The sequence below is a fragment of the Pungitius pungitius genome, chromosome 1 (assembly GCF_949316345.1).
Source record: "Pungitius pungitius chromosome 1, fPunPun2.1, whole genome shotgun sequence".
Taxonomy (NCBI): domain Eukaryota; kingdom Metazoa; phylum Chordata; class Actinopteri; order Perciformes; family Gasterosteidae; genus Pungitius; species Pungitius pungitius.
The window spans coordinates 28,547,013-28,574,743 of NC_084900.1; the positions used below are offsets into that span (position 1 = coordinate 28,547,013).

Genomic DNA, 27,731 nt, shown 5'->3' on the forward strand with positions numbered 1-27,731 from the left:
TAAACCCAAACAACAACATGACTGGTCAACTGCGTGTGAGTGGGCAATCAACCACAACCGCGCCCCCTTCATTAATTCCAGCCAATCACGGCGCGAGTCTATGGCACACTGACATAATTGCCCCACAGCAGAAATGGTAGTTAACTAGCATGAGCTAGCTCCGTGCGTGTGCCCCCCCACGCCCCCTTCCCCCGGCGTCTGTCAAAGCACACGCTGCGTGTGCACGTGTGCGCTCCCGGTGCTAGCGGAAACAACAAAGCATTCAACGGGACTTTGGGGGGGGCAGCACGCCGCGTAACGGTGCGACTACTATTGTTGCTCGTAACGTGCTCTGTGATGACAGCATGCGTGCTGCGGAGGCATCCGACACAATGCGCGCACTCGCTACCACAACGCCACAAAACACAGCCGGCTAACGCGACCGCGGACACCGACGCGACAAAAGTGAGGCGACTGAGAAAGCACGAGAATACCTACCTCCGGGGACTGAACAAATCGTCCATGTCTGACATCGAGCCCTAAGGTCGGGTGGTGACACCGTGTGTAATGCTCGTAGGAATTGACTCCCACACACACTCCCCCACCCCCCCCACACACACACAACTCTCCTTTCCTCTCCCTCTCTCTCCCACCTATTTCTAGGTGATCAAAATGGAGAGGCACGCATTCGCTCCGGAGAGGTTTTCACTGAGCATGTGCTGCGACCTCACACACGCAGGCGGAAAGGCACGCGTGCGGGATACGGAATTCATCTCCCCTCGTATATCTGCGCCATAATAAACACGAGTGAAATTGCAAGGCTGCGGACAGCCCGCTTAGAATACCGAGCGGCGCGCTGGAGGGAGGGGAAGAGCGCGCGGGGGCCCTGGAGGAGGGGGTTCCCGACTGGCAACCCATTCGCTCCCGACAACAAGGACAGACGTCACTGCAACACGTGACTCCTAACGCCACCGGTCGGATGATTATCGCAAATACATTACAAGTTATAGCTTGCGGCCCTAATGACTTTTAAGAACTAGAAAATAAATTATACAAAATGTAATTCCTGTTGTGTACATGACACGACGAAATGTTTAAATAGTATGTGGGAAAAAATGTGTGTGTGTATATATATATATAACCATGCTCATCTTACAAGAACTAGAATACAATAAAAAGATATCCGTGTACTTTTGTATTCAAATGAAATATTTGCTGGCCCACACACTCCCCATCATTCGGTCTTCAGAGTTCATGACCTTGCAAATCATTTCTCAGGGCTGTATTTCAAGTATTTCAAGTATTTCACAAACATTTTCAACATCACAACTGTGAGGAGACGTTATCAGTGAAATACAGCACAATCCCAGGAGCCTCACACTGACGCTGCTACACAAAATGATGCCATCTTTAAATTGAACTAAACTTTAATCTTTTTTTTAAACAGGTCACAATATCTTCTGGGGGAGAAAAATTCTTTCTTCATAATCAAACAAAATGATTAAATCACCTCTAATCAATAACTTACAACAAGCTTGGCTTTGATCTCACCACATCGGGAGCATTCTATGTGCAATAATAACAGAGCAGTGAGAAGCAGAAAGCAAGATTAGGAATAACAACGTCCAAAGACAAATGAGCAGAACGCTTTAGTGCGCTGAAACTGTGAAACAATACTTGTTCATCTCTTGTCCTAAGACATGAATACATTTAAATTAGTGAGGCTGAGTAATTTAAAACAAATCAATTAAAGCAATGTTTTGATTCACTAGTTTTGAATTTTCCCTTCGATACTGTAAAACATCTTTCAAATATGCTTGGGATGTTTTACATGGTATTTTTTGGTAATAATACTTAGAATAACCCCCCACCTTTTCTCATATTTCCATATTTTTTGCAATTAACCCTAACCTATAGACTCAGAAGCAAATTGTAGGTAAGTCCAATGGAGGCTAATAGAACTCGTCTTTGAGTATTCCATTTTGTAATTATCAGTCATTCAAATAATTTAATATTGCTAAATATGACGTGTTGCAACTTTTCAACATCATGCTTTGTCTTTTTTGTTCATGATAGGAGCTAAATATTTTTTGGTTTGGGGTTGTTCAGGAAAAAAAAAGAGCAAATTTAAAGACATCCTTTGAAACAAAACAAAAAAGGAATAATGAAAAATAATTGTTGGTTCGCAGCCCCATTTAAAAATTGTATAGGAGTCGCAGAAACATGAGCCAGCATGTGTGACCTGCGAGGAGAATTAGTGAGGAGAACTAGGAAGGAGACCGTATCAGCGGATACAAACAGAAAGCTCCTCACCTGGTCTCGGGGTTATATCCCAGGATGTAGAAAAAGGAGTCGACGCGGGCTTTGAACTCCCTGGCAGCAAATATGTCAGAGAAATGGGAAATGTTGCATTTCCCCCTGTGAGAGAAAACAGCCTTTATTAGACAAAAACAACTACATGACAAAAGTATAGCCGCGGGCCTAATTGGAAGCTCCGTGGGGGAAGGGGGCATTGGGGGGGGGGGGGTTATGGTTCATCTACCAGAGATGACAAATCCAGCAGCAGGTATGTAGCGGCTGTCCGTGCCTGCTGACTACTGAACCCATAAACACCAGCTGAACGTGTCAGTCCCGACAGACGCTGCAGAGATCTGGACAGGAATCCAACCTGTCACTTTCCTTCCTTCCTCCCTTCTACAACCAACCCCTCCTTTCAAAAAGCTGACAGGGCCAAGACTCGGACCACATCTTGATACCATTTCCTGTCTTCAGCAACCTGGTGTCTGGCTCTATCTGAATAGCATATGGAGTCGGGCTGTGTCTGTATCTTCCTCCCTCTGGAGACATTAAAGGGCGCTAAGCGGGGCGGCCTTCGGAGAGCATTACACCATCCCGCTGGAATTCCCTCCCCTTCATCTGAGGCCTGGAAAACGAGTCGAATCAAAGGGTGCTGTGTGTAAGGGAAGTTGCAGCTAATTTGCCCTGAAATCAGTGGTACTCTGGGAGACTGTGCCAGTCGCATGTGGTTTAGGTTAGAGTGAAAAGGGGGAGGAGGGTGCGAGAGGTGGTCGGACAGGAAGGAATGAAGAGGCAGAACGGCAACAGAATAACTCATTTCAGACCAAGAAGGTGATACTGCCTGTATGCCGAGTGACTGCCATCTGTTTGACCCTGACAGGTGTGTGTGTGTGTGTGTGTGTGTGTGTACATGTGGGAGTTGATGGAGTTGATGGAGTCAATTAAACAAGTAAAACAACTCAATGCATGTGCCTGGTTTATGGCTTTGGATCTTTACACACCTGTACTACTCACACAGCACCTGCTTATCAAAGCATTGAATATGGTTTGAAACCAATTTCTCTTAATGTTCATTCATGGGCAGATAATCTAAACATAGCAGTTATATAGAATTAATCCTATTTGGTTTCCACCGCTCTGTCAACAAAATAAAAACAGATTGTAGTAAAGAGTCATTCTTCTGTCTCCTGAAAGTATATTATTTACATGGATTACTGGAACTGACGTCCCACCTTTACATTGCTTTTCTGGTGGTAACGATACTAAAACTGCAGGTACATAAGAGAACGGTGATTAAACGTTAACTCAACAAAGCACCAGGAATAAAAGCTGGAATGGAGCCATTGTGCCATGATCCTGGATATTTAGAGGTGGACACGTTGTACCATTAGGATTAAAAAGCAGTGTGTGTGTGAGAGAGAGTGTGTGCATATGTTTGTTTACCTGAGAGCAGCAGCATGGTAAGTGTCCACGTAGTCGGAGATGAAGAGCTCTCGACTTCTGACCACCGGGTCTGTGATGACCAGCTCCCGGCCCGAGTCTGGAGGAGGAGCATGAACACAGTGGTGACCATGTATATACGTGACGTTCAATGCTGAAGACAAGTGTTGGTTTGAACTGCAGTGATGTTCCACCTTAGTATTACTACACATTGTGAATGGGGTCATCTGATAATCAAGATGTGTGTGTGTCGATGTTTATGGTCTTGTGGTGCCGAAGCTGATCGTCTACATACAAGGTCGAATACCAGCACTTTGCTTTTGCCCAGAGCATGTTTATCTTCCAAAAATATATTCTCCCTGCGAAGATGAAGAACACAGGGAAACCTTGATGCATGACTCTGTGTGTGTGTGTGTGTCAACTCTGTCTCCTGTTTGCAAACCTTAAATATCCCGTTTTAATGATTTTACACCAATGTCAAGTGAGACGTTTTCTAACAACGACCCAACTTGAGTTTCGAGTATTTTAAATCACTAAGTGAAATCATGCACACAGTTGAGCATAACTACAAAGAAGTCATATTATGAAGAATACTGATTGGGAATTATAATTATACCACACAGTGCGAACCCCAGGAAGCAGTTAGAGGTTAGGCGTCTTCATCAGGGACCCTTTGACATGGGAGATGGAGCAGCCTGGGTTTGAACCATCAACCCTGAGGCGCAACCTCTCTACTCCATGGGCCACGGTCGCCCCTACACTATATCATGCTGCATAATTCAATACAGTCCCTGAGGGGAGGACACCGTGTTCAGCTCTCAAGTGAAAACTCTCACTGCGCTGAAGTGAAGGAACAGCTTTAGCGTGGTTGGATGATTATTCACCTCCATGACAAACTGAAATATGCCCTCAATGGGGCACAACTGGTGCTTGGATTATTGTGGGAAGAGAAAACAGCATTACGCCATGTTCCTTTAGTTGGCACTGGGACTGCATATGAATCAGTCAGGTGTTTCACGCACAAGCAAAACTGAGGAAAGTTCAGTCTTTAATGGAACGGTAGCTAAAGAGAGAAGATAGGATCTGCCAACATGTGTGTGTGTGTGTGTGTTGTGAGTAGAAACTTTTTATCAACACTACATTTGAATAGAATTATATATCTTTGAAAACCAAATACAAGACTAACATGAAACTGCAGGTATTTGTAACATCAGCTCACAGCAAGTATAGCTAACAGATAATAACCTATTATAATCCTTTCTGTGAGACAAAGGAGGATTGAATAATGAACGATACAATGTAGTGGTATGTGGGTCACGTTATATACTACTACAAGTGGATGCAGAGTCAGATTCCCTTCTTGTCGTCAGGATTTGACCTTTAGCTGCTAAAAAAAAAGGGAGACGTGTCTGTGTTGGAGTGTGACGAGCCAACAGACACTGATGGTGTTGAGAGCGCTCAAAGGCCACATGACATCGTGAGTTATTAACGCTCGACAGCGTTTCTGTCTGGCTTGAAGGAGTGTTACCGTGGGAACAGCGCGGAGCCACGGGATTGGCTCGGCCGCCTGGGACATCGGCTTCTGTTTGAAATGCAATTTATAGCCAACACTTACACCCCCCACCTCGCCTGGCTTTCTGGAGCAATGAGGCAGGTGTGTGTGTGTGTGTTTGTGAAGGAGTGTTGTGTTACCGAGCAAGAAAGTGTATTGACTGTCTGTGTCAATGTGTGTGTACAGTATGCGCTCACATGTATGGATGTGTTTAAAAAAAAAAAAAAAGGCAGCCTTACCGTTCTCATTGTTGCGATCCTGCACCAGGTGCTGGTAGACCGAGTCGGGCACCTCGGACTGGCGGTAGTACCACTTCACATTCATCAGCAGATGGTCCCGTTTACTCTGCGACACACAGAGACACAGGGCGAGTGAGCAGCAGACAAAAAGCGATCCCACGCTAAGATAAACAGACATCATTTTGTTTGATTTTGTGTTTAGGGGGTGTTATGACTCACGCAGGCTGATGCCAGAAAGCACACTGAGAGACAGAGTCAATTAAAAAGGGATCGCAGAAGCATTTAGAGCTTTAATAAAGTAAACAGTGGGATAGCCATTGCTGAAGGAAGAATGGAGAGAGGGGGAGGGTTCGACCCTTCTTATCCCTTAATGACATAAGTGACATACTCTAATCATACATTTTTTTAAATACATAGACATTTACCACTTTTACAGTTTACCCTTAAATTAAAACTACAAGTGCTGCCACCCACTGGGCCTTTGATAAAGTGCAAGTCAGCAGAAGCTTGTATTCCCTTAGATGACCAGCAAGTGGCAGCACTGAGGTGAGAAGAGAGCTTCACCAGAGTCAGTCATTGAAAAAACAGTAGAGGGTACAGGGGGTGGGGGGAGAAAGAAAAGCCAACACAAAGGTTAGAGATGAAAAGGGCAAACTAGTGTTTTCATTTCATGTTATAAAATATTTATTGTGCCTTCACATAAGCCCAACTGATCGTCACAGTGGTTTCAAAGAACATGAGAGAGAGAAAGAGAGAGAGACTGCTGGAGTGGGACACCACACACACTCCAAGCCATTTTTATTAGGGGCTCTGCCACGCTGCACTGCAACCGACTGAGACACCTGCACCACCCACAGGAGTAAAAGAGAATTGAGGATATGGAAAGACTGAGGAAGGCGGGGGTCTACGGAAATCTAGAACAGACAGTTAAACTTCCCGTTTCCAGGCTCTGAACTGTATCTGTGTGTGTGTCTCTCTGTATGTGTGTGTGTGTGTGTGTGTGTGTGTGTAGGGACCATGAGGTCAGAGTAAAGATATTTAAAGCCTTTAGAGTACATTGTTCGGTTGTGTCACTGGGGAGGAGGCTGAGCACACCCAGCCAAGCAAATCATCACCTCCCTAAACCCTCAAAGCCCACCTCTGGTTTTCCCATTCCCTCCATTCCTCCCTCCTCTTGCTCCCTCCCTTCCTCCACTTCCATCTTTCTCATTCCAACCCCTCTAATACCCTTTTTTTTTCTTTCTTCTTTCTGCTCATTCCTCCCCTTCTCCAACCTAGAGCCAGGAGGTGGACTGACTGGGTAAGTGAGCCTGGACGTGTTAAACAGCAGCTGGATTCACACACACACACACACACACACACACACACACACACACACACACACACACACACACACACACACACACACACACACACACACACACACACACACACACACACACACACACACACACACACACACACACACACACACACACACACACACACAGCTTGTGAGTCAACAGAGAGCCATACATGTAGAGGGTGAAACGGACCCCTGAGCACGTAGACCTACATGTACCGTGTGAGTGGCGGATTGTGTGCAATGACGTCATGTCCCCCCCCCCCCCCCCCCCCACTGGCCATATGCCCACCCATCCCAACCTCTCTTCTATCCGACACTGTTGCTTGCGAAGGCAGACGGCCTGCCACATCAGAACGAGTAGTTATCCGCCGCTTAATACTTTAAGGCGACTGTTAAACACTGTCAGTGTGCTACCTGAACGTGTCATTTTCTGCTTGTGATACCGATGTATCAAAGGGGTTTTAGAGAGCCGGGGACATGGGGACGGATGGGAGACGGAGAAGCCCGGGCGCAGGTTTTACAGCTTATTCACAGGGCCTGCGTCATTTTAAAAGTCAGGGAAGGAGCGTCGCTTGGGCTACCATCGGCATCCTCGTCACTACAAAGTAGCAGCCGCTGCCGCCAGCAGATTGCTGTTTGGAAGCTCGCAGCGGTGTTAAGCCCTCAGAGAAAAGAGGGAGGGAGAGAGAGAGAGAGTGAAAGATATGGAGCGCGTAGTGGGAGCGGAGCGCAGCTTTCAATTATCACAATTCTAAAAAACACACACACACACACACACGGGGAGGAAAAAATGAGCAGATAAAACCAGGAGAAAATCAAGGGGAATGATCGACTGCTCAGGCTCGCCATACAAAACCCGTGTTGTATCGTGCTCCCGTTTGTTTTTCTCCTGCCACAGAAAATCACAGGGAGAAGGACGAAAATGCTGAATTGATTAGAGACATTCCACGCTGCCTGTAGAGAGCCGAGCCCCGCACGACGTCGGCCATCTTTGTCTGTCCCGCCAGAGGCTAAACATGGCCCTGCCCTCCCTCCTCCTGGGCCCTAAACCCTGGGAATGTTGCTCACCGCGGAGAGGCCAAAAGACTTACTGACCCACTACTGAGGAAAAGACATTAAACAGCAGAAAAAAAAGATATAGTGCAAAAAGGCAGAGCAAAGGAGATGTGGAGGAGATGAGGAGAGAGAATAGGTCGGATTAAAGTAGGAGGAGCAAGAGCTTCTCATTTCCTCAGATTTAAAGTTACAAGTATCCTCCTCCCGCTCGACTGAAACCCCCAGGATACAAGGCTCCCCCTTCATTCACTGAGGAGGAGATATAAATCTGAAAGTCATGGCACAATGGTACCCCTCCTCCCTTCAGTGGCAGCCTGGCCTGTGGCTTTCGTGGGTCCACTCATCACACGGGGGGGGGGGGGGGGGGGGGGGCGGATTATAGGAGGGGGGGGGCAATCAAATGATTATATACTGGGAATATTATAAGAATGTGTGGTTAATTTCTTTCTTGGCGTCTGGTAATTTACATTTATGTTTTTTAAATTTGTAAATGTAAACTGGCTTTTAATTGATCTTTTGTCTACACCGTATTGTTTTTTATAACTTGTATTTTAACCTAATGCTGGAAACTGTATTTGTGAAGCACTCTGTTAGATGGCCTTCCGTCCTTCTTGTAAATACTGAATGTTATTATCATTGTAGAACAAATTGAAAATATCTCACTATGAAGGCAAAAATAAATGACTATGCAGTGCATTGATCTAAAAGCAGCCAGCACAAGCCGGTCTTTGTGTGAGTTGGTTAATTCTCCCTCCAACTGGCTGAAGGTGGCCGGCCCCTTGGATCCATAATGGCTGTGCAGTTCTCTTTGTGTGGCTGCATGTGTGTGCAGTCAACTCTGGCGCGGGGGCCCCTGTGTACGACCACACTACTACAAAGACTTGGGGAAAGGAGAAAATACTGAGGGCAGACTTTCCTTTTAACGAGAACAGGCTTTAAAAGGAGAAAATAAACCAGCTCCTTTCGGCCTACGCATAATGGTCTGAGTGTGGGATTAATTCCATGTTGTCTGCTAAGAGAGTGTGAAATCAATACGGCTTTTCATTTGAAAAAAACCAAAGACAACACGAACGCTGTTCGAGTCGCCCGAAGTTCCCCCGCACCAAATATGGCCGAGCAGTGACAGAAAACCCTGAGAACGTTGTTGCAACCTGTAACCCTCAAAACTCAATGCCCTCTTCGCCCCCGCCTTTCCCGCCCTGCACCGCTACAGCCTCGCTCCAAACAACACCAGGCCCTCCCGCTCCCACACGACAGGCCCCCAGCGCAACCCGTTAACAGGAAACCTCTGTTTATTTTCTCTGCTTTTCAAACACTCGCTTCTTCCTCTGCTAACCCAGTCATAGCCCCCCTCCCCCCCCCCTCCCCTTCTTCTCTCCTCACACTGGTGACATCAGCAGACAGGATCTATGACTTCCTTCAGGAGGTGGCAGCCTGAAGGAAGGTCGGAAAAGACACAGACAAAGGAGACGGCAAAGAGCAAGCAGGATAGGAGGGGGGGGGGGGGGGGGGGGGGGTCAAACAGACAAGAGCAGCAGCAGTGTTAGGAAGGAATGTCAAGCACTTCAGCTCGGCTAACAGGCCGCTGAGCTAACAGCTCAGTTAGCCAACATCCTGGGGCAAGGGAGGCTCGAGCATGGCGGCGGCGTGACATTGACAGGCGGAGGCTCAAAGTGGGACGGAGGGCAGACTGTGGGAGTGTTCACCTCGCCGGCCGCCAGGGGAGAGTAAGCACCGCCCGAGAACAAAAGGCTGATTGTGGCATTTGGAGGCGGAGAAGGGATCTGGGACGACTAATCTGCTGCTCCGACATGATAAGATTAGAGAGGGTAGGCAGGAAGAGCTGGCTGGGAAGATCACACACACACACACACACACACACTGGCATAAACACATGTACACAAAGATGACAGATCTGATTGGAAGGGTTTTCCCTCCTTTCTCTTTTCTCTCTTTCTGCCGCTGTCGTCGAGACAAAGATTTCCGCCAGCACACCAGCACTCAAAAAGCCCTTCTACCTGGACGACAGAACAGTCTTGAGAGCGATTGTGTGGGAGCGTAAACTGGCGAGGCACAAGAGATCCGCTGTGCTAAAGCAATCTACAACACGGTGACAAAGGGTCACCGAAAATGCCAGCACACACACACACACACAAATGACAGGCTTTCAGGATAAGCACCACTATTCTTCTCCCAACCCAAGCAGTAACGCGGGGCAGGCTGGGAAAAAGCACCTCTAAATCAGCGGCAGGACTCCACTCTGCAAGCGGGCACTTGGCTGCTGGGAGGAGGGAAGGGCGCCCGGCCCATCGAGCCTCATTCTCGGAAACGCACATATAATAAACAGTAAATAAATGCACATTCTAAAATGTTTGGGCCGAGGAGCTGCACACAGCCGGCTCCAAACCCGCCTGGCAACAAGGAGGAATGGACGCGGTGGGGGAGGCAGAGGGAGGAGGTGGTCCCAGCTGCGGTGGTGTTAGTGCTGGCAAGACCTTTGTGCCGTGCCTACTCAGGTGTGTCTCTCTCTCTCTCTCTCTCTCTCTCTCTGGCTTGACCTCTTTGGATATTAAATCGGCGTCCGGCTTTGAACACACTGGGCCCATCTGTCAGCCCGGCTCCATATTGGATTGGATGAGCATTAGTCGTTTCAAAGTGGGCAGATTTGCTCCTGTTGCTCTTTGTGTGTGTGTATTTGTGTCTTTGAACTACAACACCCACACTTGCCTTAAATCACCCCCCCCCCCCCCCCTTACTTACGGCATACGCAGAACTCACACCGTATACTCATTTACTAATTGAGACTTAAGGGCCACTACTGGCGGATCACACTGCCAACCACAGGCACACTGTGACACAGTGGAAAGTCACAAGCAGCACACATAGAAGGCCTCTCCCCCCCCATGCGAATGACTAGAGGGGGAGTAAATGAATGTGGCAGAAAAAAGGTGGACTAGGCCTTTGCAGCACGCTCCATAAAATCGCCGGGCTGCGTCCGAGTTAAATATTTGTCTTTGCCTCCAACGCTCATCTGCTGCACGCCGGCTTGAGCCAAGAAATGGGAGATGATTCAAGTGATGGTACAGAGAGCCGCACCATGAAAGGCAAAAGGAGGGAGAGGGTGTATAAAAAGAAAAACACATCCACTAATGATGATCATCATCCACAGACCACAGGCACGCAGGGGGTGTGACAAGTTGTATTCAGTTATTCAAGGCCACACGCAAATAAAGAGGCATTTCCTTTTTCTTCCTCTAGTTTTGGTGAACACAGACTGAAATCCTTGCACTAGCAAGGTATAGACGTTAGATCTAAAAGGAGGCTTCAAACGTGGGCTGTGCGAGGACAGATAGAGGCTGTTAGAAGAGCTCATCTGGGTGTTCAGATCATAATACTGACTTTATTTCTCAAGCCCTCCTTTTCAGCCACGTGTACAGTTACAGCCTGCCAGAAAAAAAAGAAGTAATTTCTGCCTTCTGTCTTTCATTTAGCCTCTTCAAAGCCATCTCGCTTTGATACCTGGCTTCCTCTGCGTGTGAGCGCGTTTGTTTGTGTGTGTCTCCGTGTGTATGTAGCCCGGGATGTTCTCTTGAGAGCAGAGACTTGTCTGGTAATACCCATGAGTCAGGACTCAAGAGTTAGACACACACACACACACACACACAAGGAGACAGTGGAATACGGGTGTTATTGGACTACACAGGCTTCCTTTGTGTCGCCCAGTGTTTCAGCAGACTGGTGTTTTGTTTGCAAAGCCCTCTGTCTGGGATCCATTGTGTTAGCATAGCCCCGTTAGCATAGCCTGGTGAGCTAATGACATGTTAGGATTACCGACTGGACGACTGCTGTGTAGGAGGAGCGGGTTGTGCAGAAAGGATATTAATATTAGCCTCTATGTGTGTGTGTGTGTGTGTGTTGTTGTGCGTCTGTGGCCGATTGGATGTCTGCCCAGCAAGCCTATCCAGACTCTGCTTGTGTGTGTGTGTGTGTGTGTATGTGTTTGTGTGTGTGTGCGTGAGCGACGGCCTCCCGATCAGGGCAAAGTTAGACAAGGCGAGGCGCTGACTGAGCGCTTTAATGGAAGACAGAAAATGAATGAGAAGGCTGGCCTGAGCCAATCCTTGTCAGCACACACACACACACACACATAAACACATTTAACTTTCAGGTGTACCTGTCGGTTAATGCGCATACCAAATAAAATTGATAATGCGTGTGGAGGGTGGACAGGTTGTGTGCGAGTGTAGTCAGCGCCTCACGTCAAACACGTTTGTTGTTTGGGTTTTGGATGTTTGCCACTTCAAAGACCGATGGGGGTGTGTGCTTTGAGGAGGATGGTAGGACAGGAGTGCGTATCTATGTGTGTGTTTCTCAGAAAGCTTGGGAGGTCTTCTCAACGGAGGAGCAGCTGTCGGGCCATGAGAAGTGTGTCTATGGGGAGAGCGTGTGTGTGTGACATGGATATTGAGAAATCCAGAGGCTTCGTGTGATTTTGTGTGAGCTGCTCCTCAGAACACATCCATACACAGCTAATAGGCATATTCATTATCCTTCTAACACACACACACACACAGCAAAGCTCATTTCCGCATACACACAAACCCACACCCACACCCACACACACCCTGGGGAGAGACAGGAGTGGCGACACACAGTCGGAGATGGAGGCAAATAGGAAGAGAGGAAGAGGGGCGAGCATGCATTAGCGCCGCATGTGAAACCGGACAGACAGCATTGCAGATGGCCTCGGTACCACCATTAGCTCAACCACTTGTGATTTAATTGTATGCTTCGGAGGATATCCATCTCTCCGTCGCTCAACTCGATCCCCCTTTATCTGCTCCTCTGAAGGTGACCTTGCCTGTCGGCCGCTCTCTCGTGCTGACACAGGCCCTATCAGCAATACATCATGTAAGCTGTGTATCAGCCAGATGCCACACTAGCTGAGCAGTGGGTGGTCTGTCAGGCACGCTGGCTTTGTACAATATGCAAATAATCACATGCAAATTACCTCCCCAACGTGTGTGACGATATACCCGTGTGGATGCAAATGCAGTGGGCTATCAGGTGTGTGTGTGGTAAACAAAAGATGAGAAGTTACAGGCCTTGTCAAATACAGTTACAGCTAATACAATAAAAAGGGCTTCTCAAAGCAACTGTAGTGTGGATGCTGGGGAAGAAAGTGATTAGAACACACACACACACACACACACACACACACACACACACACACACACAGGCCAGAAGCTTTAAGCAGCCTCCTTCTGTGCCGCAACAAGAGATGTATTGTAGACAACACAGCTGCAATAACAAGGCTGGCCCACTGCTAGAAGGACCTGTATTGCATGACTCCCAGTCCAGAACCGCCGCCATGTTGTAACATTCGTAAGGAGAGAGTTTCCTTTGAAATACTCTGAATCTGAATCAGTGAAACTATTTTCTCAACATCTTGCTTCGCTAATTCGTTAGAAAATATAAAACAAAGGGGTTTCAGTTGGGAAGTCCACTTTTTTTTTTTATTGATGGTCAAAGTTTTTTAAATGATTAAATTTAGTAAAGCGGGAAACAATAAGACACCATGCTCATCGTGGTTGCATTAAGCGAACAGAAGCGCTGTGAACACGACTACCATTTCCATGAGGAACAATGAACCTTTAGATTCTCATGGCACGTATTCTTTCAAGACCTTGAGCACCTGCTGAAATTCTCCATGATATATAATTATGCGCAGCATTTTTGCATATCTTTAGTTCCTTCACAGCTTGAAGGTAGCGGGGTATCGATGGGAATATGGAACGTATCCATGGTAACCTTTTGTTTCCAAAATCTTTGTTTTTGATTGCAATATTGACAATGCACAAAGATAGCACTTAGCTGACAACATAATGGATGAATACATGACAAATATAAAATATCCTTTCTTCATTTTGAATCCCTGCTGATTAAAACAGCACTCTGCAATCCATATGCCGCTCCATTGCCAAACTGTAACACAATAAAATACGCATGGCTAAGCAAACAATCGCTCACTAATGCAGAACATTAAAAAAAGGGTGTCATGTTGAGCTTAGTGTGTCAAACACATCGGTTATTGCTCAGACACTCACACACACCGATACAGCGCCCGAGAGAGAGACAGCAAAAGAGAGAGAGAGAGAGAGAGAGCAAGAACGAGAGAGAAGAGGAAAGAAAGAGAGAGAGCGGTTGAACAAAACACAAACATCCCTACTCTGTGACCGAGGCACATCAAAGCCTTCTCCGCCCATGTATCTGTGTATGTGCCGCTAAATCAAAAGTCATACTTTCAACATGCACACGTACACACAACCTCAGACTACATTTGCTTTGTGTAGCACTCGGGACTCGGCCGGGGAGGTAAAGGAATTTGCTGTAGACGGGAGAATTACTTGCCTCAGCTCACTGTGTCAGGCAGAAAAGGGGAATGACTGTTTAGTGAAAGAAGGAAGGAAGGAAGGAAAGAAGGAAAGACATCAAAAAAAGAAGAATGACAAGACAGCGAGGTCACTGCCTAGGCCTTCAACAGTCACCTTTTGCTCAACTTCCAACCTTCATTTGACCATGATACGCTGCTATGTGCACACACCAGCGTATCAGTTTCTAAATATCTGCGGTATGTGTAAGCAACTACTCCTAACAGCACGTTGAGGGCAAGATACTATACTACAAACAGCGGAATAAATGCATAAACACATTCAGAAAGCCAATGAGAGAAAACCAAAACAACGAACATGCCGCCCCCCCCCCCCCCCCCCCCCACACACACACACACACACACACACACACAAACACAGAGATGATCCGTGTGACCCAGCGTGACCGTACAATTTGGCTGGGACTTCCTCCCGACCGCAGAGGAAGTGTCCGTTTACAGCGCACAGTTCAGATGTCCGCCATCACATCCTGTCCCCCGGCTCTAAGCGGCGAGGCACAGTCGCCGCCTTTGAAGTCAAAGCGATCAGATTTTGGTGCTGCGTACACAACACGGGACGACAAAGCAGCGGTGGCACGTAGAGAGAGCGGTGTGTGTAAGCAAAGAGTTTTTGTCAGCACCGCTCTCGCCCTTGCTGCATTTCCCCTATTGAGACGGTGTGATTGACACCCACCTGTCCTTGGGTGGAGGGTGATTACGTGTTCTTACAGCCGGCCCTTTGTCACCGGATGGATGCTTGTAATAGGTTGTGTGTGGAGAGCGGTATGGTAGGCTGATGATGGAACGATCCGGCTCACATTGACTAACAGTCTGTGGAATACGGCAGGGCGGGGTTATTGATGACTCTCTTAAAAAGGTGGGTATCATTGCCATGGCAGACCATACATTATCGCCGCGCAGCTACGCCCCGCCACCGGCCCCGACCAATGGGAGGGCAGCTGCTGAGCAAACAATCCCCCGGCAGTGTTGGGATGGTTGAGGGGAAGAGGAGAATGCTAAATGTGTCACTTCATCTTGTGATTGACACAAAGCCCCTTGTTTACCGGCGCCCCAGAGATTTGCATCTTTTTACCGTTGCCCCTCCCTCTCTTCCTTTGCACATTTCTGTTCATCTCCTCTGCGTGCGCACGTCCCCCCCACCCCCACCCCGGCTTCACTCCCACAATCCCCCCTGTTTGTGGCACCGCTGCATGAAGTGGATATTACCCCACCCCTGCTATGATATTGATCAACTCCCTCCCTCTCCCCTTTTCTCTCTTCTCTTCATAGCCCAGTGCATTGATTTCCCCTCTCCCTCTGAGCCCACCGGCTAGCAGTGATTAAACACGTGGCTCACATACACACACGCCTTATTGATAGGAATGTGTGGATCTGTAGCCTTGCTTTACTTTAAAGGCTATAAAGCCAGCCCCGTGAAGACACTGCTCCTTTTCATTCAAGAGAGCCAATGAGTTTAGCAACGCGCGTCGTCATCGTAAATATTCCTGTAATAGCATGCACTAGCGTGGCCCATCGGCGGGCTGGCACACAGCTGGCTGCGCTCTGGTGGGTTGTCAGGCTGGTGTTAAAAGGTGGCCTGACAGGTGGGCTCCAGACACCTTGTGATTCTGTGCAGAGCCCCACAGAGCAGATACTCACTCCTTATAAGGGCCTGCTCACATGCACTACACCAGCCCACTGAAAGCCACAGCAGTTCTATGAAACGACATGGAGTGGGTGTCATTGCTACATGGACATAATTAGTTATCAAAGAGACAGAATGAGCTGTGTGCAGTTGCAGGAAATCACAGGTTGTCCTCCTCCTCCTCTACTAGGTGAGTGAACAGCTTCACGGGCTCCCCTGTGAATTTTCCACAATAACCTGCCGGCAGCAAGAGCCGCTGCCTGGCATGCACACACCTGCATTTGAATTAGTTAAATGGCTACCCTCTCTTGTTTACCAGAAGGCAGCACCTCCGCTGACGATAGCCTCAGTGCTGACGGTTTTGGATGAGCTCACACCCTCACTGCCATTTGGCATTTAAATGTCATTTTAGTGTGCAGCAAACAGTTTGCACCTAATTATGCCCAGCTACTGCTGTGTCCAGAGTTAAGCAGGAGTCCCAAACAGCCACCCACACAAGGGGCTGTTATATCGACTAATAGCTGTGCCTTTATGCTTAGTGCTGAGGTGGACTGGATGTGAATGTTGATAATAAAAAAAGGGTTCTACAGCATACACAATGTTAACAGCCCAAACAAAGACAGGGGGTGAGAGCAAGGACAGTGTGCGTGTGATCAATAGTAGCGATCAATATCCCCCCCCCCCTCGCTACCCTTCAATGTTTGAATTGTATCTGAATGGCACTGCAGCGTAACCTTTTAGACCGGCTCAAAGTGACTTTACTTCATTTGTGTGACATGCTAAACCGAGTCTTAAATTAACCTGCGTGACACATTCAATTAGCAGCTTCAAAGAAGCCAAAGCACTGCTTTGACAAAAATAAGTAACATTATGTCCCATTATCAGTGAGAGTAAGCCTGTCTCAAAAGCCCTGTAATGACCCGGGGAGACATCCTTAGAGATGACGTTTTGGGTCGCAAAGTATTACACGAGGCAGTCAGCCATCTGTTAACAACAGCGAGCTCCAGCAGGCCCCTCCAGGTCCGGTCACACGTCTACGGCTATAGAGGAGGAATACACGCGCAGGAAATGGGCTGTGCGTTTGGAGTAAATGTGTTTATCTTGGCCCCGCAGGGAGGAGAGGACGAGAGGTTGCCGTCTACACTGGGAGCACACACCACAGACAGGGATGGGTGTGTGTGTGTGTGTGTGTGTGTGTGGGTGGGGTGGGGGTGGGGGGGGGGTCCTCAATCACCTCCAACACCCTTCCACCTGCTGATGGAGAGAGCCTCTCACTCTCATCGCCCAACTCCATTATCCAATCCGACAGGGCCGTGCGTTAAGTCGTTCCATTTCACCTGGAGAAGAGAGACGGTGGGCGGGAGCGGTTGTTTTTTATCTTCTTTTTTTACCCCACCGTTCTTTAGCTGACGTGTGAACAAATAAGGACGTGCCCGCATGCTGTGCAAACATGGGTAATGGGCCCAAATCAGCCCCCTGTGCCCACCCACCCATCCCACAATGCCTCGACCCTGGAGGTTCACCACAAGAGCCCGACAGCAGAGGAGAAACGGAGAAACAATGTGGAAGAAGGTGAAGAATGCCGTAAGATATGAAAAGAGCAAATGGCGGGGAGCCTATAGAACACTTCTTCACCCTCAAATGGGGAGGGCATTATGGCGATCTATAAATGAGCTGTTAAGCTCAACAGCCCAAGGTCAGCTCGCTGTGACGCTGCAGTGAAAGTCTATGCAGCGGAGTGTGTTAGTCCTACCATAAGCCCTGAGCCGGCAACATCTGGAATTAAAGAGAAATAAAACAATGCTTTGATTATTTCAATGAGCCCCAGAGAGGCCAAGTTGGCCTCCCACAGCAGCAGGAGGCCTTAACAACAGCAGGCCAGCAGGCAGAGGAGAAGTCGCGAGACATGGAGATTTAACCACTGTACAAAAAAAATAACAGGGGACTTAAAGGGGAGGTCTGTATTTTCTTAATCATTCCATTAAGATAGCGCTTAGGCTAATTTAACAGTAGGCTTAATAACGCAGACCTTCTTTCCCTCCGCGCTGGAGTGTTAACTGCCAGCCGCAACAAAGGCGGCTGTGTTCACAAACACAACACTGCCAAACTGTTAAGTACATTCCTACAAAGAGAAGAACAAAGAGCGTTTGAGCGTGGCGGGAGCAGAAATGAATACAGCTACTGAGGGGATAGCACAGCTCAGCCTTTGATGCCAGGAAACGTCTTTACCATCACAAGACAGTGTTTATGCTGCTTCATAGTGTGCCGTTGAAGATCGAGGGAACAATAAAAACAATAAATGGCGGTGAAGATCATGTTGGGTAAAAGAATCAGAGCAGCGGGCCGAGGGCAGGGGGGGGGGGGAATGTGCTGCAGACGATGGTGGGGAGTTTCGGAGGTTTCCGAGCCGAGGTTTTTTTGCGGTGAGCACAACGCGAGAAATAATCAAGTGTGTAATGTTGATGCGTGTGGTTTGAAAAAAGGCACAAACACCTTTGCACAGAAGAGAAATTAAGGGTGCGCCCGGGTGCATGTGCGGTGGAGCGTCTCAGAGCCCCCCCCCCCCCCGCACCCTCCCACTGCTGTGGTTGCCTGCTCGGCCCATGTGATCTATTGGCGGAGACAGACAGGCAAACACAATTTAGGGCCGGCCCATCAAAAGCACGCGCATCACCAGTCGCAGACACCGCAGGGCGGGAATGTCACGCACCCAACAGACAACACACAACCGTCCCCTTGTCCCACAGACAAAGAAAAAGTAAACGTCTGCCCAGTAAAAGTTGTCTGCCCTGCTGTTTAAAATTACACAAAGTTCAACTGCGCTAATGGAGATAAGGCGAGGCTCCGCTCAGTAAATCTTTGGGGGTATTGGTGCATTTTATAGTTTTAGAGGATATTACTAATCTACAGAAAAAGAATCCAGATTTAACGATAAAAGCCAAAACGTCATGACCACATCACGGATAAAACTCTTGTTCTTTGGTTTCTAGGCTGCAGAGGGGGTTTCCTTCTTGGTATGTACTGACTGGACGTCTTTGTGCTGGAGCAATGGCATGTGAGAGCTCGGGGACCAAGTGAGAGAGTGAGCACACGTGAGCACTGTCGCTTCCCATCGACGTGCCTTCAAGGCGGAGAGCAGAGAAAGCGAGTCAAGCTTTCGTGCATGTGCAAAGTGGAGGTGGAGGAGCTACAGGAGATCTGCTGGCGGCGACGGCGGCCCGTGGTGATGTTGCTGTTGTTTTAAGGCGCCGCGTGAGGCGGCGAGCTGCGAGCTACAAAGTGTCGAACATTCCTCAAACCTCACAGCAATCTCCGAAATGTCCTCCTCCCGCAGTCTGACCGATGCCCTCGCCCCCTTCTTCCCTCTTTCCTTCCTTCCCGTGCTCCCTCGACTGGTGAGAGTTAATTTGCACCATGTGTTCTTTAACTGAGAAAGAGGGGCCCCCGGTAGAAGCGTGTGAACTCGATACCACTGTAAATCTCCACTTCCACAGCGGTATCCTTAGGCCCCTCCTCTTCTCCCTCATTCTTTTTTTTTATTGGCATGTCACACATTGGACAAGGTGGAAATTACACTGAGCTGAGCTGCGAACCAGCAGCAAAGCGAGCCAGATACCCACTTAAGCCGAGAGAGCGGGGAATAGCGCCCGATGGAAAGGAGAGAAATGACAGCAGGAGGGAAGTGGAAATGTAAAGTGGGAGAGGACGAGGAGGTGGGGTAAAATTAGCCGTCCATTTTCAAAGCTGAGGCCAATCCAATTAAAGCTTGACCAAGCCACGCAAATGTGTTTAGTGTCTGGTTACTACAGCGGGTGCTGGGTGGCCTGGCGCATGCTCAGATACTGCCTGACATACTCACTGATTGGTCCCATTTGGGATTTTTATTAAATCGAACCTGCCAGTTCTAAAAAAGTCCTATATTACATGTATACTACATCAAGTGTTTTTCATTACTGTCCCAGAGTTGTCCAAAAAACTACTTCCAAACAGCCCCAAAGTCACAAGTCAAATGTTAGCAGTTTACTTTACTGTTATTTTCGTATAGTGTGGTAATATAGAATTAAAAAAAAATTGCTTTGAGTAAAGAAAAAAAATATTCTTGACATTAATAGTTTGAATTATGTATCATAAGCTACTTGATGTTAAAAACCTAAACCGGTCATAATTCACACTTTATTATTATCAATTTTACATTACTGAGAATACATCTCCATAATTTTTATTTTTTTTAACTATTCAAGTTTTGCCATAATAATAATTCAACGAGATCTGGGCACGTCTTGATAGCGTTATGATTGACGTCAGCTCTGTCATGAGAGACTCTGGGCTGCATAAGACACAGATTAAGTTAGTTGTTCCACATGTTTTGAAGGTTGTTCTGTGCTCAGTGCTGCTTACTTTGGACTTGGAGCTATGACTAATTGCAAAGTGACAAAGTTCCACACTGACAACATGTGTGCGTACATGCGCCTGTGTGTGTGTGTGTGTGTGGATTCAACCTCACTGTGTGTGCGCACGCCGACTTGAGCTGCGCACACGCAGCAATCACGTCACCAACAGCTACGAGCCAACAAACTTTCAAGCTTTATCAAAGTCTCTGGCACATAAGCACACATACGCAGGTTGACACACACACACACAGAGGACGAGGGAGTGAACTACGTTCTTTTTTTTTTGCATGTGCCAGTCACTTCTCACCCGTCAGCCAGCCAGAGAAACAGATATTAAAAAAGAAATGGAATGTTTTCTCTTACGTGGCAGATTGAAAAAAGAAAGCGGTGCTGTTACATTTTAAAGGGCTGAGGGCTTGTCAGAATTTTGCATTGTTGTATTTTACTTTTCCATAATTGTTTGAGAGAGGAAAACCAAAACAAAAAAATCGGATTTCCTATTTATTGAAACGAAAAAGGTCTACAAATTCGAATGTAATCACATGAATTACAGCAATAGTGCGTATATGGAAGGCTACAAACAAATGAGTGTAGTCCATACAAAAACAATTTAAAAAAAGACTGCATGATGTCCTCCGCTTAGTTCCAGCATTGAGGACAACGAACACACCCACATACACAAGGAATGTGTTTGAGTGCAATTCCACCAAATCAACCGTTGAAACCATCTTGCCCCATGATTGCTAGACACTATGAGCATTTGTGCACTTCAAAGGACCTTTCAACCTCTAATTTAGTGTGCAACCCCCCATGGAAGAGTCGCCTGCTTTCATTTCAAAGGACCCGGTCAGGTAGTTTGAAAGCCCTTGTCATTATTTTTTATACACAACCACCAGGCTGGGAGTCCTGAGGTTTTTAGAGCTTCAAATATTCCTGCTTCTCTTGACGTCTTTGTTTTCCTACTCTCTCATCAGCACGGGTGCCAAGAAAGATGGTCTTGTTTGTTCTACTGCTTTAAAGATTAAATGCAGTGCTCCACGCCAGAGCGCAGTGCATTTGCTTCAGATGTTGGTGAAGACATCAGACGGGACATTTTTCACTTGTGATGTGCCAGAAAAAAAAATAGAAAGAAAGAAAAGTGTCTGAGGAGCTGCTAAATATTTCAACAAGTCAGCGGCGATGGGTGAAATTAGCACTTGGTTATAAATGCAAGGCCCAAAATGTCATCTTGCTCTGAAAAATGACTCAACACATTTGAGTGCATGTGTGTCGCATCCAAGCTGGTGAAAGTAAGCTCAGCTAATGGAAGTCCAAGGGGGAAGAGTGGGCGAAAGGCTCCTCTGCTGAATAATTGAGCAGTATTGGGTCAAAGAGCTGGCTATTGATTGAGTTTTTTTTTTTAAGTCTTATGAAAATCCTATGGCCGCAAGCCTGGCCCTGGAGGCCGAGCAGCCCCCACTATCCGGAGGCTGCGCCCTCTACGTCTGGTAAGGTAATCAGCGCTCATAAAAGCACACACACACACACACAAAACCCCCATTTTGATTTCAGCCTGTCTCCGCTTCCCTCCCCTCCCATCTTCCATCCTAGAGAAAGAAATCCTCCCATTGGCTGAGCAAATAGTTTCCATAGCAGCATTTAGCTAATGCACAGGGAGGGCAGTGAGGGTGTGAGGGAAAAAAAAAAAAAGAAGAAAAACGTTATCTGTCCAAAAAGATGAAAAGAGGGGGATACGGGGGGAGAATAAAAGGCGAGGAGCCAGGGGGGAGGGTCTGGATTTGGATCCACAAGCGGAGCTGAATGCAGCCTCCTGCACTGGCTGAGTCTGAACTAGGTTGTTATCTCAGTGTTGCCATTTGCATTGTTTGTTTGTTTTTTATTCCTCGCTGCACTCTCATGGACAATCAATGGTACCTGCCTCCCCAAAGAGAGACGGAGCCGTGTGTCTGTTTGAGAGCTGCGAGCCGGCATGCGTCTCATCTGAGAAATGCACTGAGCTTGCAAACTGACGCCAGGGGAGGGACAGCACTCTTGCAGATTGTGTCCGCTTAAGAACCTGCTTGCATAGAAACAGCAGCTGTTGCCACTAGTGACCCCGACACCTCAGCTAAATGACCTAATGGTACCACAAACAATGGCATTTATAGCTTTAGCCGAATGAAATTGAGTGTGCCGTGGCAGTGAAGGAGGGGGGGGGGCATATCTCCTCGTCGGGCAGCATTAATCAACGCTATCCTAATGGGGAAAGTCACCTGATACTGCCGAAGCAGCAGCAGTCGGGAAAGGGGGTGGGGAGCTATTTGTCAAATAAATGGATGCAATTCAAACCAGACTCTTTTTTTTGTTCAGATTGAATCAATGAATGTTTCACTTCTGGTGTTTAACATGCTGCAGACCACATTTAGTGAGTATCCAAATCAGCAAGCCTCCTCTGGTCTGTTTTCCTTCTGGAGGCGAGGGTCAAAGAACAGCCGTTCAGGGTTTTAGCGGCAGCTCTGCCCTGGTTCTACTGCTTTAAGGCTGCTTCTCGATGGGGAACATTACAGGCAGAATGCTTCAATCAAACAGCTTGCAGCAGGCTCAGCCGACCGGCCATGTCCACAGATGCCCTTGTCAAAGCCGATTCTTCACAGAGAGCAGACACTTAAGACAGCCCCACACGCAATACTGAAGGGCTGCACCTCCACATGTCCACGTCTGGAAAATGTAACAGAACGCTTAAAGCAGCTGAGTGGACCGTGGAATGAAAGGAAGAGCCAGGGATCTCTTTCTCTCTCTCTCGCTCTCACACACACACACACACAAAATTGCCCCTAATGAGGGTAGCACCCCACTCTCAAGAGATGGCAGCGGCTGGAGCTCTACTCGATAAATATTAACAAGAAGTGCGACTGATGGCGGTGCTCACTGATCCATAATTGCATTTCAAAAATGTTCAACGGGGGTCGGTTGTGAGGGGAGAAAATGGGAAGATAAAAAGAGGGAACTCAGCCTTCTAGGCAGTGACAAGAGACAAGCGATGCCCGTCTAGTCAGCCTTCTGCGATCGCCGTGATGGCTCAGCACCAATCAGAGCGTTTTGGTGGAAGAAACGCACAGGTTGTGCATTGGAAGCTGACATTTCTCCTTTCATCGACTCCCCGCTGCACGCATCACAGGGCGCATTGGGACTGCTGTGGCTTTACACAAGGGGAGAAATTCTGGGGAGGGATCAGAAGGATGGCAGGGAACTCTTACTAATGCCACATTGTACAGTAAGATATGTTTTGCATGGATTTGAATAAGCACAGACAGGTTAGCCGCAAGCTAATTAGCAAGTGGATCTCATTGTTAAGCTAATTCTCGGCCCTTTGGACTCCATTAGGACTGTACTCAGGGTGCACAGAAAACCTAATAACTGCTTATGTAGAGCATCCATATTAATGCACATATATTAGCATCTTTATCAAACATTTTTAATGATGGGCTTTGAATAGGAAGCATTTAAAAGGATTAATAAGCACCAGCTAAAGGCATCAAGATGCAGTTGTCTGGGATACAATTAACATTTGGTGTGTGTCTGATGTGGAGGTGTAAGCATGTTGTTTCCTGTGACTGCAGGGAAATCTATGCTGCTGGATCCATCAAACACAAACATGCATTATGATACACATGTTACTACACACAAATAGGCAAATAGGATCTGGTGAGACATTAATTAGTAATAAAATAACACATTTTATGGTGATCACATCAAGGTTAACAAGTATGTTTTAATATATAACAAATTGTATGATGCAACTTGCACCATTGTTTAAGTCTAGATTGTATTCAAATACACATAAATACATCAATTGAGCAGGGTTTTGTATTGGTTTAGTTTTTTTAAACGTAACTTCAAATTCTATTACAGCCCTAGAAAATGTAGCTAGGTTGCGAGGTTAAGTGAAACTGTAGGAAATGGTTTTATCATTAATTTCCAAGCTTATCTGCTAATTAAGTGTTTGGGATTTCACATGTCTAGGTTCAACAAGTTTTTGAAACATAAATTAAGTGATGTCTTCTCACCAAAACCCCAGAAAAGTTCACCCGTCAAACAGAGATTATGTCACAGTTTCTAAATGTAAGTGTACGGCTGGCTGAGCAGCATGCAAATATCAAATCCTAATTGCAGTAGACCTTTTTTGTAAGATTATTTATGATTTTTTGCATAATTTAAATTTCCAGTTAAGAGCGTTGGTGTGAGGAAAAGTTATACGACAGAACTTGAAGGGCAAACAACAAAACTATCGCATTTTTTTAATGCAAAAAGTGCAAATGCAAAACCCATCACAAATCTGCTCACCGTGCAAACAGAGCACACGGAACCTTGAGATGGTGATTACCTTACAATGTGATCTTAAACTGATGCCGTTATGCGGGACACATGATGATAAGCATGGGATAAAGTACACAAACACACACGACATGCTGATTATATGGCAAAGATATCCCTCATCCTTTTAAGCTGATCAGGCCTGACACATATGAGCTGGACTCCTGGAACCATAATTGCATTGTACATGGCATCTAATAAAATGTCCGTAAGAAGGGAGATCCAAAGATGTGTGCGGCTGAAAGGGAGACCGTGTGTTGCTGTGTGTGTGTGTGTGTGTGTGTGTTGGCATATTGGGCTCCTTAATTCTGCATTCCCAAAGGGACAAACGCTGCAATCACTCCATTAGCGAAAAAGGGAGAAAGAGCGAGACAAGGATGCTGTTAGAAAGCAGAGGGAGTAAGAGAGAGGGATGTGGGGAGGGAGGGTCGACGGAACACAGCTGACTTGGCCAATAACAGCAAATGAGGTTAGATACAAGCAGGAGGGGAGACTGGGGGAGGGAGGGGGGGGGGGTCAATGAGCTTCGAAGACATGGACACAATGACTAGAACATGGGAAGGGAGGCGCGAGGGAGGGAGGGAGAGAGGTGAGTGACAGCAGATAAAGAGGCGTGTTGGGGGGAAGGGTAGGAGCACACAGATGAGAGGGAGAGAAATGGAGACCAAGGAGACAATCTAGGTGAGAGAAGCATGGAGCGTGAAGGCTGCCGATTGCACAGGGCTCCCCCTCAAAACAACAGGAAGCTCGCGCAGTGCGTGAAGGGTTGATGCAGATGTGTTTATCACGTGAGTCGCACGTTAAGATAATGACAAACACACCATGCATGCGCACAGACACGCACACACGTCAATGGTTCGCAGGCTCATTGCATTCCTCTCATCAAATATAGATGGTAAACAAATTACGAGGTCACGACACCGGGTGTAAACTGAAACTGGCCCCTGTGGGAAAACCCGCAGGATGATTGTTGGCGTAAATTAATCGGATCAGAAGGGAGAATAGGCAGAATTTGATTAAATACACAATATGTTGATTAGTTGTGTGCACTTAGACCCATATATGCAATTTTAATGCTTCAAATAGGCAAATGATCTTTAATAATGTTATTAGATGTTTTCCTTTTCTAACAATTCAAAGATGAGCATATAAGACTTCTGCCACTGATTTTGTTTAAAACCTCTATCAGTTAAAATGGCCTCCTGCTGTTTACCACTGTAACCAGGCAGACATTTTAGGAGGACGCTAGGACACTGGAATCCATATGACTGAATCGATACGTATCAGAGGTGACACGGGGCACCATTGGTGAGTAAACAAACTGGGTAAAGTAAATGCTGCAGAGTGGATTTATATGTTCTGCGTGTCTTATTGCTAAATGACTGCGCCGTGTGTACAGGAGCATGAAGGAGGTCCACAAACATGCAGAGGAAAAACATATATAAAGACGCAAGGAGCCAGCCTTCGATTCTTGTTCGTCCCCACGCTGGAGAGATTGATAGCTGCATTCAGGATTTCTATACGCCGCCTAATTGGATTCACAGGTCATTAGATAAAGTATACGGGTGAGACTGATACAGCCGAAAGGGAGGAGAGAGAGAGAGAGAGAGAGAGAGAGAGACGGGAAGGAGTCAAAGGGTGCGAGACGGGCAGTATTGATGAGGTTGTTCGGTTCAGGACCAATGAAATTTCCTCCCCCTCTGCTGCTTGTTCCCCCACACAGAGGGGGTTGAGGGTTGATCAATAATTCTTTTAGCAAGAAAAAGTGTGTGTGTGTGGGGGGGGGGGGGGGGCTGAGGCGCAGGCAAGGAGGGATGTGAGAAGAGGAAATAAAGGGAATGAGTTGACATGTGATACGCTTGCATGGATCTCAAGCTGCCGGCTGTTTCTCCCTTTCAATATACACTCACCGGCCACTTTATTAGGTACCCCATGCTAGTAACGGGTTGGACCCCCTTTTGCCTTCAGAACTGCCTCAATTCTTCGTGGCATAGATTCAACAAGGTGCTGGAAGCATTCCTCAGGGAGTTTGGTCCATATTGACATGATGGCATCACACAGTTGCCGCAGATTTGTCGGCTGCACATCCATGATGCGAATCTCCCGTTCCACCACATCCCAAAGATGCTCTATTGGATTGAGATCTGGTGATTGTGGAGGCCATTTGAGTACAGCGAACTCATTGTCATGTTCAAGAAACCAGTCTGAGATGATTCCAGCTTTATGACATGGCGCTTTATCCTGCTGAAAGTAGCCATCAGAAGTTGGGTACATTGTGGTCATAAAGGGATGGACATGGTCAGCAACAATACTCAGGTAGGCTGTGGCGTTGCAACGATGCTCAATTGGTAGCAAGGGGCCCAAAGAGTGCCAAGAAAATATTCCCCACACCATGACACCACCACCACCAGCCTGAACCGTTGATACAAGGCAGGATGGATCCATGCTTTCATGTTGTAGACGCCAAATTCTGACCCTACCATCCGAATGTCGCAGCAGAAATCGAGACTCATCAGACCAGGCAACGTTTTTCCAATCTTCTATTGTCCAATTTCGATGAGCTTGTGCAAATTGTAGCCTCAGTTTCCTGTTCTTAGCTGAAAGGAGTGGCACCCGGTGTGGTCTTCTGCTGCTGTAGCCCATCTGCCTCAAAGTTGGACGTACTGTGCGTTCAGAGATGCTCTTATGCCCACCTTGGTTGTAACGGGTGGTTATTTGAGTCACTGTTGCCCTTCTATCAGCTCGAACCAGTCTGGCCATTCTCCTCTGACCTCTGGCATCAACAAGGCATTTCCGCCCACAGAACTGCCGCTCACTGGATGTTTTTTCTTTTTCGGACCATTCTCTGTAAACCCTAGAGATGGTTGTGCGTGAAAATCCCAGTAGATTAGCAGTTTCTGAAATACTCAGACCAGCCCTTCTGGCACCAACAATCATGCCACGTTCAAAGTCACTCAAATCACCTTTCTTCCCCATACTGATGCTCGGTTTGAACTGCAGGAG

The 27,731-nt window shown here is 47.1% G+C and overlaps 1 protein-coding gene across 5 annotated transcripts in view; it reads right to left on the reverse strand.

Moving 5' to 3' along the window:
* rerea (arginine-glutamic acid dipeptide (RE) repeats a) overlaps positions 1-27,731 on the reverse strand; it is a 121,655-nt gene that overhangs the window by 26,996 nt on the left and 66,928 nt on the right. For 4 of the 5 annotated variants that reach the window (XM_062564196.1, XM_062564197.1, XM_062564198.1 and 1 more), the window contains 3 exons: positions 5,509-5,614; positions 3,721-3,817; positions 2,293-2,397 (listed from right to left, as the gene is read on the reverse strand). In XM_062564196.1, the coding sequence (XP_062420180.1) occupies positions 2,293-2,397; positions 3,721-3,817; positions 5,509-5,614 (308 nt within the window). Of the gene's footprint in view, positions 1-477; positions 587-2,292; positions 2,398-3,720; positions 3,818-5,508; positions 5,615-27,731 lie in introns of those variants that run through there. The other variant, XM_062564199.1, reaches the window with a different exon arrangement.